Consider the following 17,404-nt stretch of genomic DNA (forward strand, 5'->3'; position numbering starts at 1 on the left):
TTTTTGCAGTGTTAGAAAGTGGTGAAAATTCTAAAAAGGCTATCATTATCCCTTATGGGCCAGGAAATACTACCGTGCCACCTTTAGTCTAAGTCTAAGTCATTTGTTAAAGGGAACCGATTTGTCGCGAACATCGACTAGGCCAAGGTAGAATACTGATATGTACTAGTTGTTATCTTTTTCTCAATAAAAATTGCCATGATGATAACAAATTTGATATAGAATGAAATTCAAAACAGTGTGGCTGTGGCCATTGATTGACACATTAAATTCATCCATTGACTGGGACAATTTAGGTGAACGTTTGTATGTAACGATCACTGCTCACTATGTACTTTTTAAAGACACTTAAACTATGGGGTCACCAAAGGTTCTCAACACCTTAATAAAGTAATTCGAAAAATTAATCAGAAATAACACGATGTTTTGATTTATAACAATTATATAAATCAAAACAAAGGTTATTCCTGATTAATTTTTCGAATTATTTTATAATTAAAGGCGTTAAGAAACCTTTGGTGACCCCACAGTTTAAATGTCTATCGTAGGTACGTCGTGAACAGTGGTCGTTACAGACAAACGTTCACGTAAATTGTCCCAGTCAATGGATGAATTTAATGTGTCAATCAATGGCCACAGCCACACTGTTTTGAATTTCATTCTATAATGAATTACTTTTAACATTTTGAACCTCAACAAATCAGACAAATTTGTATTATTGTGGGTTATACCTGTTAATACTTTTACTAACAAATATCATTGAAACTTTTCTTAAATTTGTCCAAAACGTTTAAAAAGAATTCATGTCAACATGTAAAATATCTTAAATAATAATAACATTCATTTTTACACTGTAAATATATCAAAACGATATTTATAAGTGTACTTCTTTAATTTCAAAGATAAAAATGCTTGTACTTTTCTATTTACAAATTTGTGTTTTAACCCAATTTAGTTAGAAAGGAATGTTCATGTCAAAACAGTATTAAGATATGCTGGTTGAAAATTGAAATTTCCATACTGAAATATTTCATTAAACGAAAAAATCCTTTTTTTTTTATTAAGACTTCTACAGAAAAAGATTTCTTCAAGTTTATGTCACAGTATCTCATGTTTCGTCACATAATATATATATAACACTTATGAATATCAGATTGTTTTTTTTTTCATGATAAATTAGGGTTAAATTTGACTTTTTGAGGCTTGTTGAAAGCCGCTCAGTGATTTTCGCTTGCAATCTTTTATGCAATTCGGTCTCTAGTTGAGAGTTGTCTCATTGACGTTCATACACCATATGCATTTATTAAGTACCTTAATTATTAGTCAAGATCCACACCGTTCAATGCCTATGAACAATTGTGATTGAGTTTAAATTACCTAAGACCTTTCCTCAATAACCTCTAATTTCTCACAGGAGGAAAACAAAACATTTGATATATCTGCGATCACTCGCAGTTTTTGGTGGGGTTCGTGTTGCGTAGTCTTTAGTTTTCTATGTTCTGTATTGTGTTCTATTATTTTCTTGTTAGTCTTTTTATTTTTTAGCCATGGCGTTGTCAGACAGTCCCTCTAGTTTCTGTCGCCCCGCTTTGTTAACATATGTTTGTTTTAAATCTCATAGACACGATAGTGAGTAGGAACGTACAGTGATAATGTCTCGAACAGGAGTTTTATTTCTCAATTTTGGTATTACAAACTACAAACATATTAGAGCTGTGAGTACAACATTATCACGAGAGTTGTAGGATACGGGAAACAGCCCTTATGGATGTAAATTACATTGTCATCAAAGTTTTAAACAACATACATGTGACTTAAATTTAAAATTAATGCGTGTATGATAGAAGACGCTTACTCCCTCAATGCAACCGATATCACCCTATTAGAATTTCAGGAACTTTACTTTTAAAATTGTGATCTGAACAAATGATTATATAACGGGACACAATTTGGGAAATCATTTTGTATATTTATTACAATGGTTTACAAACATATACCAATAACTTTTGTTTCAAAATTTAACCTTCGCCTATATAGATCTAGTTATATAAGGCCACGATAAAGGATGCTATAAGGACGTCTGCCCTTCATTTTTGATTAATAGCAAGATATTCATAATCCTCTGGTTTTATCCATGTAGTGCCATTCAAAATTGGCCATTAATCCCTACTTTTCAAAAGTTCATAATTTAATTACATATAGTTAAAAGCGCCATTATGAGAAAAATATATCCTTGTTATTTAAAAAAAAATTGACAGAAAAAAATGTTCCTATGTTAAATGTATGGCAGATCTAGAGAGAATCGTTTCCAGCCAAATTGTCAATGGCTTATATCTGGAAAACAATCAGACGGACCAGACCCTTCACTTTTGGGCTTTCATAGTTCTTTTATTTATACAATATCTATTTATAACAGTATTTTACGATCTTGTTATTTTGAAACAGTGTAGCGAACATCCTTTTTACAGTAATGCTATTAGTATCATTTTTATTTTTTGCAAAACTTTATTTTGATGTATAAATATTTAAAAGATAAATTCACGAGGTTAAAAGGTATGCATTCTGCATCTTTTCTCAGACAGCATAGTACTGAGAGGGTTAGCTAGCTATCGAACCAGGTTTAATCAACCATTTTCTAAATAATAAAATGCCTTTATCAAGTGAGGAATATGACAGTTGTCATCCATTTTGATTTTGCCATTTGATTAGGGACTTTCCTTTTTGAATTTTCCTCGGAGATCAGCATGTTTGGGATTTTACTATTTGCTGTAGCTTGTAAATGTTGTTTAGTTACACTTTATAGCGGTTAGTATGATTGTTTAAGACATTGAGTATCTAATTATGGTTGATAGAAATTATCTTTAAAAGTAAATATTCCTAAAATATCACTACACATTAAAACATATAATTTGGATGTGCTGACTTCCCTTATTAATGATATTTTGTCGAAAGGTATGTCCAGATCGCACAGATGACACACGAATTAGAGTTTTCGAAGAAATTACTTAATGCTACTTAATGCTTCTTAATGCTACTTCTTGTACGCGTATTTCTGTTGTTTTTTTTTTAATTCAAAATAGGATTCAATATTTTGAAGCAAAGGATGTAAAAGATCGGCAAAATTGATTAGCTGTATGATAAAAAAGAACAAAAACATAACAGCAAAATTAAAAGGATGTAAAAATCAAATGTTTTTATATTTTTGCAAATTGAAATAGACGTAAATTACTCCCTATTAGTTTTTTTTGTTGGTTGAAAACTTAGTGTCTAGCCGATTACAAGCGTTAAGTTTTCCGATTTGTGATATTTAAAAGTATTTGCGAGAATCCCAACGCCCTTTAATTACCACTGATATGAAAACCATTCGGTACCGTCTTCTATGTCCGATTGGACTTGCAGTGCTGTAACCGTATTACGGATCAAAGGATAGATGTTTTTTGTTCAATATACAACTGGAATTATCATGATTACACAGGAACTTTAAATAGGATGTTGTTAATTAGAATAACATCATATAAAAATTTAAAACCAATTGTTCAGAGAACAATTGAAGGTCTTTCCACCTATAAAGATCAATTGTGATATAGAACTCTGAAAATTCAGTTTGGAATATCATATCCAGCGTCAAATGATAGCTTATTGTACACTGATTTCAAAAACATATGGTTTCTATATTCTTTTTCTAAATAAGGGAGATTTTTTTACTTCCGGTTTGAAATATGTCACTTCTGGTTTTATTTGATAGTTTATTGGATACTGATTCCAAAAATATATGGTCCTATATACTTTTACATCAAACAAGTACAAAACAAAGCTTCTTCCGGTTTACTTAAAGTCATTTCCGTTTGGATTTCCAAGGTCATGTAAATTGCAATCTAATGAACCTAAAGTCCCATGGCTTTATCATGCTGAATATGAAGTTAAAGCAAAGGTCAAAATCTAGAACATAAAATTTTACTTTGACCTTGAGCTCAATTTGAAGGTCATACACCAAGCACCTTTAATCAAATTACCCTGGATCTTTATCTTATTTGGTAAATTAGTTATACCACCATACATGTAATTTTAAATATAAAAAGGGAGAATACTCCCTTTTACGGTCAACGTACCCTTTCAACCAAAATTCATGTGTAACAACATGTCGCAACTTACAATTTAGTAAAAAATGTTGTCCATATCTTATACGGTTTTTGAAAGTTAGTGAAATAAGCCAAAATCAAAATTTAGAATATGACCTTGACCTTTGACCGTGACCTAATTTTCATTTTTATTTTGGACCAAGGACCTCAAATCAAAAGACCCTAGGTCTCTATCACTTATGGTTTACCAGTTAGAAATGCATATTACTTATATCACATGCATAAGGGGGAATAACTCACATATGGAGTGTTCATATCGCTTGGTCAAAATAGGACAAATCATGCTAAGGATATAACGAGCAATGTTATAAAATAAATTTGTCGCTTTCTTCTGCGGTTACGGAGGAGATGTAGTCACAAGGAACACAGTGTTCGGGGAGATAACACCTACAAAGAAAATTGTTCGTCTAGCAGGGTGAAATTTAAAAGCGCATAAACTATACAGTACCATAAGAAAAATATCAAAGTGACACATTGCGAAACAAATATTTATCGCAAGAACAAAATTAGGCGGAAGAAAAAAACCAAACAAGTTGAAAGACATAATAAAACGGCAATTTTAAGTGAACGTTTAAATTTTATCATACCTTTAATTCAAATTGTAAAGTACAAAAGAAAACACTTTTTTAAATGATGCAAAAGGTATTTCATGTCGTTTTGGGTCGTCAACTTTATTGTATTTCCTACGCAAAATAGAAAATATAAGGTATCAGGAAGTAGACAAATTTGTGTTGGTAAAACTCAAATACGCAGTTTTATAAATACGACAAACATTGAAAAATAAAGGTAAGTCATCTGCCATAAGTAATAAAAATATATAAAATCAAAATGTATAAAAACGAGATTTGAAATACACAATTCGTATTTTTTAGATTATTTTTTCTTGTTACAAGAAATATCTTTTTATGTATAGTTTGTCTTAGTTGAATATGTGACTATTTTCTCAGGAAAGCATGGCATTAGAAATCTGTACCTTTTAGATTCCCTCTATGTATTTGGTGTATGAGGTTTTCGGTTTTTATTCATCCGTTGACAAAGTTCCTTTTTCGTTTCAAACACAGTACGTCCTTGATTGTTCTTGAACATGACTTGTACTAATGATTTCATTACAATATTTATACTATCAACCTATCATACCATATCGAGTAAATGTCATCACTCTATTTCGTCAGGTTAAAACTGAATACATAAAAAAGCTTTGCGATTCGGCCTAGTACTAATCAAAGTGCGCAGTCGTTCCCTTTATATTTGTTTGTATTTATCTTCATCTAGGGGCCAAACGTTGGTGGATAATGTGCTCAGTAGTAGTGTTTTTAAACATTTTGAGTGATTCTTGTATTCTCCTCTTATTGTTGTATTCAAACTAATATGAAATCAACTTGTGCTTGTTGGTGGTTTATGTGCTCTGTGGTTATGTTAATCTTTTGAATGATTTCTGTTATCTCTTTTTGTTGTTGTATTCATACTAATATAAAATCAACTTGTACTTGTCATGATAAAATACATTGATTGTCAGTTGATGTTACTAAACGTTATTCTGTTTTATAAGGCCGGGACTCAAAATGAATTTGATGCCAATTTCAGTAGAATCTCAAAAAAGAAAGTTTTTGTAGTGGTCTACATTTTAAAATGCATAAGATTATCGTATAACAACTGAAAAACAAGGATAATTTTTACTTTACCCAAACACAGAATTTCAAGAAACTTTGTCGAAGTACAAAATTTATCCTCGAAACACCAAATCCTATATTTTGATTGGTTGAAAACTGGGTTCGAGTACGATATTCGTGCTCTAAATTCTTATGACAAGCAGAGCCTTACATATTTTTAAATCAATGATGTACGGGAGTCAATTGTTGACATTCGTCTCATTAGGCACGCTAAACCATCGGTTTTTAAGAACAAACTGTCACATGGTAACGCACAAAGGTAAACATTTAATAAAAATATCATGTTTCACAATGTTTTCCATTAAGTTAAAGCTTGGTTTCAGAATGTTGTCGTTTGTGTAGAAAAAAAATCAAGAATAAACATTAAATGCATAGCATCTTGAAAGATAATAGTTTATGTTGAAAAGCTTGACTCAGTGATATGTATAAAAGGCATTTTTATAATTGTTTTTAATTTTTAATTTTTTTTTTAACGATTAATCATATTTTATTGATAGTTTTGACATTTGTTAGTGGAAACACCAAATACCGGTACCTTATCCTTAAAGGCATTTTCTAATTACCTTAATCATTTCGTTTTTAATTTTATAATTAGTTATTATTACAACTGTGTGTTTGTTCCTGGAGACATTTCTGGACCAAAAAGTGTTGAAAAAGCATGACAATCTAGAATGTGTGTTTCCCTCGAAGCAATAACTGTAAAAGCATTTATACATCTTTTATCCTATCATTTTGAGACCTGGTATAATTTAACACGCTTTTTGTAATTTAAAAGTACGAAATCTATGTTGTTCAACATATCATATATGAAGTTTTACACGCTATAATAGTGGCTGTTATTCGCTGTTTTGTATTACATACATATTGTTTGTAATTTCAGAATGGCAGACGACAGTTTTCCTTTGACTGTGTAAGTATGAACGTTGTCATGTTAAATATTCAAATATACAAATCTTTCTGTCTGAAATGTAATGGAACATTACTGCTTCGAAATGAAAATATAGTAATCTAAAATATTAAAGATTTTCCCAATGTAAAAAAAAAAAATGTATACCGACCCTAAAAAGCAGATGCAGATTAAATTGCCATTTTTATGAATTTACTGTTTGCAAAGGTATATATTATTGGCAATACTAAGGATTTTCTTATACCAGGCATGGATTACCTTAGTCGTATTTGACACATAAATCATAGGAAGGCTATAATGACATTGAATTGTACACATATGGTTTCCATATGTATAAGTATATAAGTATCCCAAAAGTGAATGAATATTAGTGTATTACTCCCGGATATATACATTATTCTTATCACAGAGGGTGTTATGTATTTCTGTCTCCACCATGTGGTAATTTTTATATATCAAAGAATAATTCTCTATCAGAAAGCAAGGTCGAGCTTATTGTTATCGAAGAAAAACATGTAAGTTCGAACCCTTCATATCACATACGCCTTAGACAGGTATAAACAGTAAGTAAGCTTAAGATTAGAACTGTTGATAAATTAATTGTTGCTGACTTTAAAGGTTATAATTTTTTTTAACTTCAGTTGAATTTGAATTCTTGAAACATAACAAAGAAATACAAAACCGAAGAAATAAATTGATAAATATCCATATTATATAGTACATTGAACGAACACATGTGCAATCTGTGCAACATGTGTTACCTGGATATAATTGAGACCTAAATAGACTGTAGGCACTTTATGCACAAATTATATATCAAAATATGATTCCCCTGGAAACATAAAAAGTATGAAATGAAATTCATCAATTGCGTTGGAATGAAAACCAAAGTAGGGCATATACTGAACGACCAAATATCGTCCAAGGAAAATCCCATAAGGGAGCTTTAACTTTTATCATTGTACCAATCCTGATATATATATATATGCTGATTTTATTTATATACTTTATCAGTCGGAAACGTCACTCTCAATGCATCGCTTTTACAATGGCAGTACCATGTCATTGATTATTAGGTATATTTCCACCGTTTGTACTATTCCCGACCGAGTTGTAATTGATAATATCAGGTAACATGGATAAAGAATGTTATTGAACATATTGCTTATCTTTAAAAGAGTTTGATTCTGAGTTAAGCATTTTATCTGACTAATAGTGTGTTAAAAATTTAAATGCAAATTAACACACTGAGATTTATATGTTAGTCAAAGAAGTTGTTCATGCAATTTGTATTAAATAATCAATGAAAATGAAATGTGTAATTGTAAGATAAAAACACTCCATTTAGTGTAACTTTTTTCCAGGGTAATTCCTATAGTGCTCGTCATAAAAATAGGTTGCTGGGTAGCTGTTTGTTATAGATGTTCAAAGAGATCTGAGCGAACCACAATAATTCAACGAACAGTGGTAAGTTAGTGTCACGATGAATCATCTGAAATAACATTTGTTTTAGTTTAAAACGAAATGTGCCCCTCAGAAAAGAAACTACAACTCATGTTTCATGCACAATAAAAACCCTCATTGTGAATATTTACTTTTGCGAAATTGTCCTGAAACATTTGAATGTGTTGATAAATGTGTAATATGTTTTTCATCAAATAGCTTATCAAATTTTTAAAGCTATCTTAGGTTATATAAGTTGTCTTTAGATGGATTTGACTTTAATTTTTAACCGAAGTCCTTAATTCTCGCACCTTGCACGTTTCTGGTGCGCTCGGCTGATACCTTAATTAATTAGGATCATCTGTTTTCCTCCCGAAGGTCGATGGTTCTGTCTGGCACTCCGACTTCCTCCTTCAATAAATAGTGATAACCAGGATTGCAACTTTGTATTCGCGCCAAACGAGCGTTCCGTCTACAAAAGACTCGTCATTGACTCTCAGAAGTGGCGTTTAACACAAAACAATAAATTCATTAACTTTTATTATAATACGAAACTAATTAGAAATTCAAACGATTCAGTAAAATGAGATACAATATTAAGTATAAACAGCTTAAACTATATATATGGAAATACAGATCTATTAACATATGTAAAACAAATATATAGTAATGCATTTTCGATTTCTTTTCAATCTATCGAGTTCTTATGCATGTATTTTTATATATATCTTTTCTGTTCAAAACACTAGGTATCATATGTACTCATCTAAACTCATTTTACAATGCAAATGATTTAAAGTAAACACTAAAATTGTTGATAAATCTCGATATTGCTTATATAAAATTGAGAATGGAAATTGGGAATGTGTCAAAAAGACAACAAGAGGACCATAGAACAGACAACACCAATAGATCTTTAATGCATGCGAGAAACTTTCGCACCCGGATGCGTCCTTCAGCTGGCCCCTAAAAAACTATGTATACCAGTTCAGTGATAATGGACGTCATACTATACTCCGAATTATACACAAGAAACTAAAATAAAAATCATACAAGACTAACAAAGGCCAGAGGCTCTTGATCTGACTTACGGTGGGGTTAACATGTTTTTTTTAGGTCCCAATTCTCCCCCTATAACTCTAGCCAATGTAAAAATTCAATGCATAACAATACGCACAGTAAAATTCAGTTCAAGAGAAGTCCGAGTCCGATGTCAGAAGATGTAACAAAAGAAAATAAACAAAATTACAATAATACATAAATAACAACAGACTACTAGCAGTTACTGACATGCCAGCTCCATACCTCAATTAAACTGATTGAAAGATTTTATCTTCATCATATGAATATCAGGCACAATCCCGCCCGTTAGGGGTTTAGTATCATACCATCATAACACATATGAGAAGAACCTAACCCGTGTTATGCCAGCAACTCGTTTTTAAATATACATGTTTAATTCCGATGCAAAGACCCTATAAGTGAATCAATATTAAAGCCAACATATGCAATCTTTAATAATCTGACAACAGTATCGTAACTATATCCCTTCTTAATAAGTCTGTTTAAAGGTTTTTTAGCTTCTGAGGGGAATACTGACATGTTTGTGCTTTGTAATGAATATTACCATACAAGATTAGATGTGAAATACCTGAACGTATAAGATGTATGCATGTTGAGTTATTTTTTTGAATGATGTCCTTGTACCGATGATACAATTTAGTAAAAAGTTATCAAAGGTACCAGGATAATAATTTAATACGCCAGACGCGCGTTTCGTCTACGTAAGACTCATCAGTGACGCTCAGATCAAAATAGTTATAAAGCCAAACAAGTACAAAGTTGTGTAAATGTGGTAAATGTTTTGACTAGTTTGTTATTTCGAAAACCCTGGTGTAATAATTTTTCAGTAATACATAAATTTTTCTCGCTAAAATCTAAAACCTTGTTACATACACAAGCGAATCGTACAAGTTAAGATATAAAAACACCGTAAGATGGTGACAAGGGAACGTCACCATCTAAAAATGGATAATTAACGATAGAAAATGAAAAACCATCTCTTTTATCATAAATTTTTGTATCATGCTTTCCGTTATTGATATAGGAAAGGCCAGTGGTCATTGTTAGTATTAGCTTTATTTAAAGTAAGTTCAACAGGATTAATTTTTTTAGTATACATACTGAAGTCCTATTGAGAGCCAATATATCATCCAAATATCTAAAAGTATTATTATATTTTTGTATCAGATGTTGTTTCGATGGGTCCAAAGCGAACAAAAATGTTATCTAGTAAAAATGCAAGGGCATATATAGTATCAAAGCCAATTCACACAGTTCTTTTGTTTATTGCTATTAAAAAATGACATAAAAGAGTTTGAACATATGTATTCGCTTTCTGACTATATGTCTGTCAGTTTACAATAACAATAAGACCATACTTAATCCGTATTCATTTCAAAAGCGGCGAAAAGGTCAACACCTAATTAAGACCTCTTTTCATACATATCTAATTTTATTAGATTCAAGGGCCTGTTGAAAATGGTATTACTGGTATAGAAAACCCTGGATATTTGCGGCAGCCTCCAGCTTATACCGATGCAACCGGATTAAACCCAAGACAAGCATCGGTACCACCATCATACGAGCAAATGACAAAAGGACAGTGCTTTGCAGAAGATTGTAATCAGGGTGCATCGCGTTATTAGTGTATTTAAGTTTGATGAATACGAATGCAATTGCTTGTGAATACTTACCATTCACCTTTATTTAAATGATATTACTTTTAGCTAATATATTGTTATAATGGACAAATAATAATTGTAGTTTATATTCAATAGTAATGAAACAAAGTAGAAAGAATCTACATGTAATATCTTAATATATAAATATACAGGAATAAGATGCATTTGTATTTACCACTATCTTGGTTTAAAGCATTAATTATCTTGTATTCATTTTGAGGTTTTCAATGCACGTATGTTGCATACAAAATTGGCAGAAAGATAATGATTAATGATACAGAATAACTTACTTGTACTAATTTGAAACGTATCAAATCAGACATATTTTTATTATTGTAGGGTTATACATGTTGAAAGAGGAACGGAAGATACCAGAGGGGCAGTCAAACTCATAAATCGAAAATAAACTGACAACGCCATGGCTAAAACTGAAAAGGACAAACAGACAAACAATAACACACATGACACAACATAGAAAACTAAAGAATAAGCAACACGAACCCAACCAAAAACTAGGGGTGATCTCAGGTGCTCCAGAAGGGTAAGCAGATCCTGCTCAACATGTGGCACCCGTTGTGTTGCTTAAGTTATAACAAATCCGGTAAATATTCTTATTCGGTAGGTTACATTCATGAAAGGCAAGGGGATTGTAGTTACGACGTAAGGAACATATCCGATATCATTTGTGAAACGGTTATTCCATAACGGTCAACCAACTCGTGATGGCGTCCGTAAAATTTACGAAGAGATGATTTCAACTTCACCATTTGGAACTTGTGATTTAATAGCTTCCTTGTGAGCAACAACCCTCTATCAAGAAAATCATGATAGGAAATGCAAGCACGGGAATATCGTATCAATTGGGAGATATATACACTGTAATATATTGACTTTCTAATATCATTTAAACTCTTCTAAAATTTGTTCAAGTTTAAGCTTTAAAGCCTGTAAAACTAATTTATGTCAACTTGTAAAAAAATTTATAAAATTACAACAAATATTTTTTACATTGTAAACATATCAAATCGATATTCACGATTGTACTTCCCTTTCACTGTTTTATCTAAAATACTTGTACTTAAGTCATGGCTTTGTTAAACAAAACGTGAATATTCGATAATCACAGAACCAAATAAAAGTAATTAATATTGACATACTGCTTTTCTTTGTATGGTTCAGACTTCTAGAAACAAATAATTACTCCTGTTCATTTTACAATATCTGATGTTATTTGACATATAATATGATGTTAACGCTGATAACGATTTTTTTTCATTATTATTTGAAATGCTTTTTTGTTCTTAATGTATCCACCAAATAGAACAAATACTTATCATACGAATAAAGCATTTGTTGGGTTAAAAATCTCAATCGCTCAATGCCTATGAACAAGTTGTGATTTAATTTCAATTATCAGAGACCTTTCCTCAGGAACCTTCAATTTCTCACAAAATTTTTACAATTTCCACAAACTCAAGACTGGACGCAAAACATCCTTATAGGAGTTGATGGTTAAAAGAGAGAGTATCAATGGTTGAAAATTTAGTTTCATCAATGATTTGCAACACTTACATATGTATTAGAATACAATTGATGCATGTATGAGGCCTACACTTTCGAAGCTACCGTTTTCGATCTGTTTGGATTTCATGAACTTTTCAATTTGTTTAGTCTAAATGATTAGATCAATGATAAACACATATTTACTTTAATTTCGGAGCTTCCTTTATTTAGTTATTCAAGTTGCTTACGGTGACCTATAGTTTTTAATTTCTGTGTCATTTTGGTCTCTTGTGGAAAGTTGTCTCATTGGCAATCATACCACATCTTCTTTTTTATACACTAATATACAAATATTTTGTTTTCATAATATTGACCATGAACTATATATATCATGTTATCTAATGCCAAAAGAAAGTAAGCTTGAATTCAATAAGGCTGTTGATTAGCAATATTTTATTTTTCTATAAATTTTGAAAGGATGTATTAATGATGTTAAAAGATATGTACAGTGCATGTTGTAAAAAAATGACTATTCCAATGTTTAAAAACTAATTAACATAACAGCATTGATAAGTATTAATTGATAAGTTCTTCAAATCAAATTAAGAAAATAACCAGTTTATTCGCTATAGAAGCTTCACTTTAATAAACCTTCGTCTGTATTGTCAGATTGGCACAAGTACAGAAAAGAACAAAATTTGTACCACTGAGTACATTTTTTAAGCATAATTGTAACTTCTTTTATTCTGTAACTTGTAACTTCCGCTTATTTAACACATTTTATAGCGGTGTGTATGATTGTTTTGACAATGAATATTGAATAAAGTTTTATAGATCTTACCATTCAAGAGATATTTTTAAAAATCTCTCTATATTTTACATTCTCCATCATCATGATCTTCAAACTTATAATTCAATGGATAACTAACAACTCCATGCAACAAAAAAATCAAACTACGAAAACGACATAAAGACACATACTCTGGATTCCTTTATTATCGTGGGTACCATTATCGTGGAATGAGGAAAACTCACATCTTTGTGTGTTGTTTTCTACTTACAAGCCTAAAGTTATTTTGTTATTCGTTGAACATCTAATTTCTTGGTTCACCTGTAACCCACGAAATACACAATAAAAGATTATCCAACGACAAATAATGAATCCACAATAACAGTTAATACAAAACAAAACATAGAAACAAAAAACGAGTAACATGAGCGCCACCAAATAATCGGTAGTGATCTCATTCAGGGATGTTATAATCGAGAAAACAAAGACGGGATTCTGCTTATAAACATTTCGAGAAAACCGTCGTCATCCGTGAAACAGATACAAGTATTTCCATAACGGTCAACCGACTTGTGATAGGGTTATTATTTGTTTTGGAGAGGTAATTTCAAATTCATTACATGGAACTGATATACAAGATATTTTTGTCTAACTCGCTTTTCTTGATACAACTTCATCCGATATGCTCAAGTACATCATTTGAAAGACAGGAATGTAAAATAACCCATCAGTTGAATAGCTATATGACAAAAAAAAAGACTTCAAAATTACAGCCGAATGTAAAGGGCAGAAAAAAACCTTTCGTTTGAATTCTTTTCAACGTGAAAAGAGACGTGGATTGTTTGTACTTCATGCAATTTTAGGAAATATTTAGTAGTTTACGTCTGAATCAGACCGCCCTCAAAGTAGATAGTATGCAAATAATTCTTAAAAATTGCAGCCATTGCTGTTAAAATTGATTTTGATAGTTAAGAAAGAAGAGTTTCTTGGAGCACCTTGATTAGACCTAGTAATATATCGTGGATTGTAGGGTAACCTATGTAAATTTAGGATCTAACAAAGTGACGTTAGTTACAATTCGTCATCTTTGTTCAATTCCAATTAAACATAAAACAGACCCTATGATTAATGAAGATTTCCTCAGTGGTGAAATCCTCAATCGATTTTTATCTCACAGTTGATGTACCGAGATTTACACCAAAACTATATTGTGTGGTGCTTTATCTACTGGAGGAAAACCATATTAATAATGGAAAGATGCTAGATCGACGTAGCATTGATTTACCTATTCATTTATTTAAATTCGTTTGTATACAAGCCATAACCTATTCGCAAAGAGTATAAACGTTTTATAGCCCATTTTGGCATAATCCTCAAATAAATCCATTAAAAGTTGCAGTCGGTTTTTTCAGTTGATGGAATTATACTAAAAAAAAACAATAACACATTTCGCAAAGAACATGGAGAAATGTATTTTTCATAGTTTTGGTCTCAGTATCTTGGCCAGCCGAATTACATATGAATGGAACACTAGATGATAACGACTATGTTATTTTGTCTTTGATGAAGAGTTGTCTCAATGCCAATAATGTTACAAATTTTTATTTTAATTGCACAGATGGTGTCGGGAAGTTCTAAGAAGAATTCGTTGATATTTATAATCTGTAACACTGTAGATTATCAAAAACTTTATTTGTAATTGGTTTGGTATAGATATGCGAAATGATAGGTGTTGGTCGATTTGTTGGAGGTATTTTCAATAAATCTGATTCAAAATAAAGAATAGATACCTTTCTCTGCTTCTTTTTTCCCAATGCGAGCAGGTCATAATGACATATGGGTTTGTATTGGTTTAAATAAGGATTTCAAACATTGTTTACAGAGAATGATGTTTTGAAAAGCGAATTGAATATAGCTTTGTGCGAATGTAATGAACAACTAACGGCTTCTGTATACCGAATCTCTTTGTTCCCGATTTGATGACAAATTTGGCAAGGGACATTTTCACTGCGTATTATTTTCGCTTATTTGAAAAATACCCTCAAAACAATACCCGTAGTGTAGGTAAATGTAAAGAACATAAACTTGAGTGACTGAAGAGAATCAACAACAATTAAATAGGATTACTATCTATTAAAAACACTTGACTAGAAGAACATTGTAAGTAATTAAATTATGTACAATGCAGCAAATGGTATGACTGAACACTTTGAGAGCAAGTTTATGCAAACATCCGTAAAAAAATTATTAATTTCTATTTATGATACATTATATAAAAAATGCTTAAATTTTAACAAAATCATTAAAATATCTACAGCAAAACAGGCGAAAGATACAAAAGGGACGTTCAAGCTCAAAAGTCAAAAATAAACTGACAAAGCCATGACTAAACTCAAAAAGACAAACAAACAAACAACGTAACAAACTAAAGACTGAACAACAAACTGGAGGTGCACCGGAAGGGTAATCAGTTGCAGCACCTAGTGTGGTACATGAATAATTTTAACACTTGTGAACATGCCGTTGATTGTAATTTTGTCAAACGTTATGGTTAGCCAATTCGATTGTTACGAAAACATAATTCTAATTCAACTATGCACATTCTTGTGCTCTATTAAGTATGACAAAAGACTGATATTATAGCTTCGAATTATTTGTAATTCTATTATTTTAATATTCTATTCGTATGTAAAAGTAAAGATGATTTATCACCCATAGGAAATTTGTATTTTTCAATAATTTAAATATTCACAATGTAGTGCCTCAAAATAAAAAAAGGTAATATTTATTTGATCTAAGGTATAATTTGCAAAATAGATGCATCACGATAACATTGATGGTACTCATTTGTCTGCACCAGATACACAATTCGACGTTTTAATAAATGTCTCTTCGGTGATGTTCGACGCCAAACAACTTGATATCTGAAAGGTTGTTAAGAAATCTGTAGAATTTTAAAACCAAACATGACAGAAAGGTATCATAAAATTCGGACAAGGAATCAGAACCACGAAAAAAGTAAAATCACAAAAATACTGAACTCAGAGGAAAATCAATACGGAAAGTTCATAATCACATGGCAAAATCAAATAACAAAACGCACCAAAAACGAATGGACAAGAACTGTCATATTCCTGACTTGGTACAGGCATTTTCAAATGTAGAAAATGGTAGATTAAACCTGGTTTTATAGCGCTAACCCTCTCACTTTGAGGACAGTCGCATCAATTCCGTTAAATTTACATTGATGCGTTAACTAAACAGACACAATAAATAAAACAGTCAAAATATGGGTACATCAGTCATCATCGTATAACAATTTTAAAAGGAACAATTTAACAGAACAAAAAAAAAAACATCTATCTACAAACACATTCATTGATTTCTAATGCGTATCGGTATTTCCGGCGCTGATTTCGCATTATCGTGAAACATAAATATCCGATAGTGTAGCTTGTTTAGAAACACACTTCTTGAGTATCAAATCAAAAGCCTGGTATCTTTGATTATTTTTTTTTATATAATATTCGACATCTTTGATAAAATATATGTTATTTTGAAAATAACTCTTGGCCAATGTAGTGGGTATGAAGCGTTTTTTTGTATTTACAGAGGTCAAAGATTAAACCAATACAATTCAAAGACAATGATGTATGAGAAAAACCATGAGAAGACCTAGTGAACAAAAGGGAGAGAAAAAAACAAAATTTATCTAAAGTCAACTTTTATAAATGAGTTTGAATGTCCAATAATATATTTCGCTTCTGTTTCATCTGATGCTGTTGAACCTTTGTAGCTTAACTATTTCTAAATGTACTATGAGATGATTTAAGAAAGATTTCTTATAAATTGTATTGACTACTGAGTTGTTGAAACCTCCTTGAACTAACAGTCAAAAACAATTATTCACCATAGTGCATTAAATAAAAATTACTCTTTATAGATTTTATGCGTCCGAAGTGCTTTTGAGAATTTACCTCCATCAAACACGCTTATCCAAAACGTTTGAAAGCCGAGGATATATGGGATCTACGAAAAACAATTGCCAACGAACTAATTATCAATTGTCTGCGTATATTAGAACCATGTTTCATGTTTCAATTAGGTCTTAAAAAAAATCTTTACAGTTAACAGATGAGGGTTGTTTTAAACACCTTAATTACATGTATTGGAGCTACGACGTTTAATCCCGTTGCAAAATGTTTGCA

The 17,404-nt window shown here is 31.2% G+C and overlaps 1 protein-coding gene across 1 annotated transcript; it reads left to right on the forward strand.

Moving 5' to 3' along the window:
• The first annotated feature begins 4,645 nt into the window (after positions 1 to 4,645).
• LOC139523311 (uncharacterized) lies at positions 4,646 to 13,249 on the forward strand. Its single transcript, XM_071317182.1, has 4 exons — positions 4,646 to 4,925; positions 6,690 to 6,719; positions 8,081 to 8,183; positions 10,682 to 13,249. Exons 2-4 carry the CDS (start codon positions 6,691 to 6,693, stop codon positions 10,865 to 10,867), a joined length of 318 nt encoding a protein of 105 aa, XP_071173283.1. The 5' UTR covers positions 4,646 to 4,925; position 6,690; the 3' UTR covers positions 10,868 to 13,249.
• The last annotated feature ends 4,155 nt before the right edge of the window (positions 13,250 to 17,404 follow it).

The sequence above is a fragment of the Mytilus edulis genome, chromosome 5, assembly GCF_963676685.1.
Source record: "Mytilus edulis chromosome 5, xbMytEdul2.2, whole genome shotgun sequence".
NCBI classification, from domain to species: domain Eukaryota; kingdom Metazoa; phylum Mollusca; class Bivalvia; order Mytilida; family Mytilidae; genus Mytilus; species Mytilus edulis.

What these genes read in the sequence shown, in the direction of transcription:
- LOC139523311 (XM_071317182.1), top strand. Translation starts at nt 6,691, where the DNA reads ATGGCAGACGACAGTTTTCCTTTGACTGT. An exon ending in GACAGTTTTCCTTTGACTGT is followed by an intron (nt 6,720 to 8,080) that starts GTAAGTATGAAC and finishes ACTTTTTTCCAG; the next exon opens with GGTAATTCCTATAGTGCTCG. An exon ending in CAATAATTCAACGAACAGTG is followed by an intron (nt 8,184 to 10,681) that starts GTAAGTTAGTGT and finishes TAATTTTATTAG; the next exon opens with ATTCAAGGGCCTGTTGAAAA.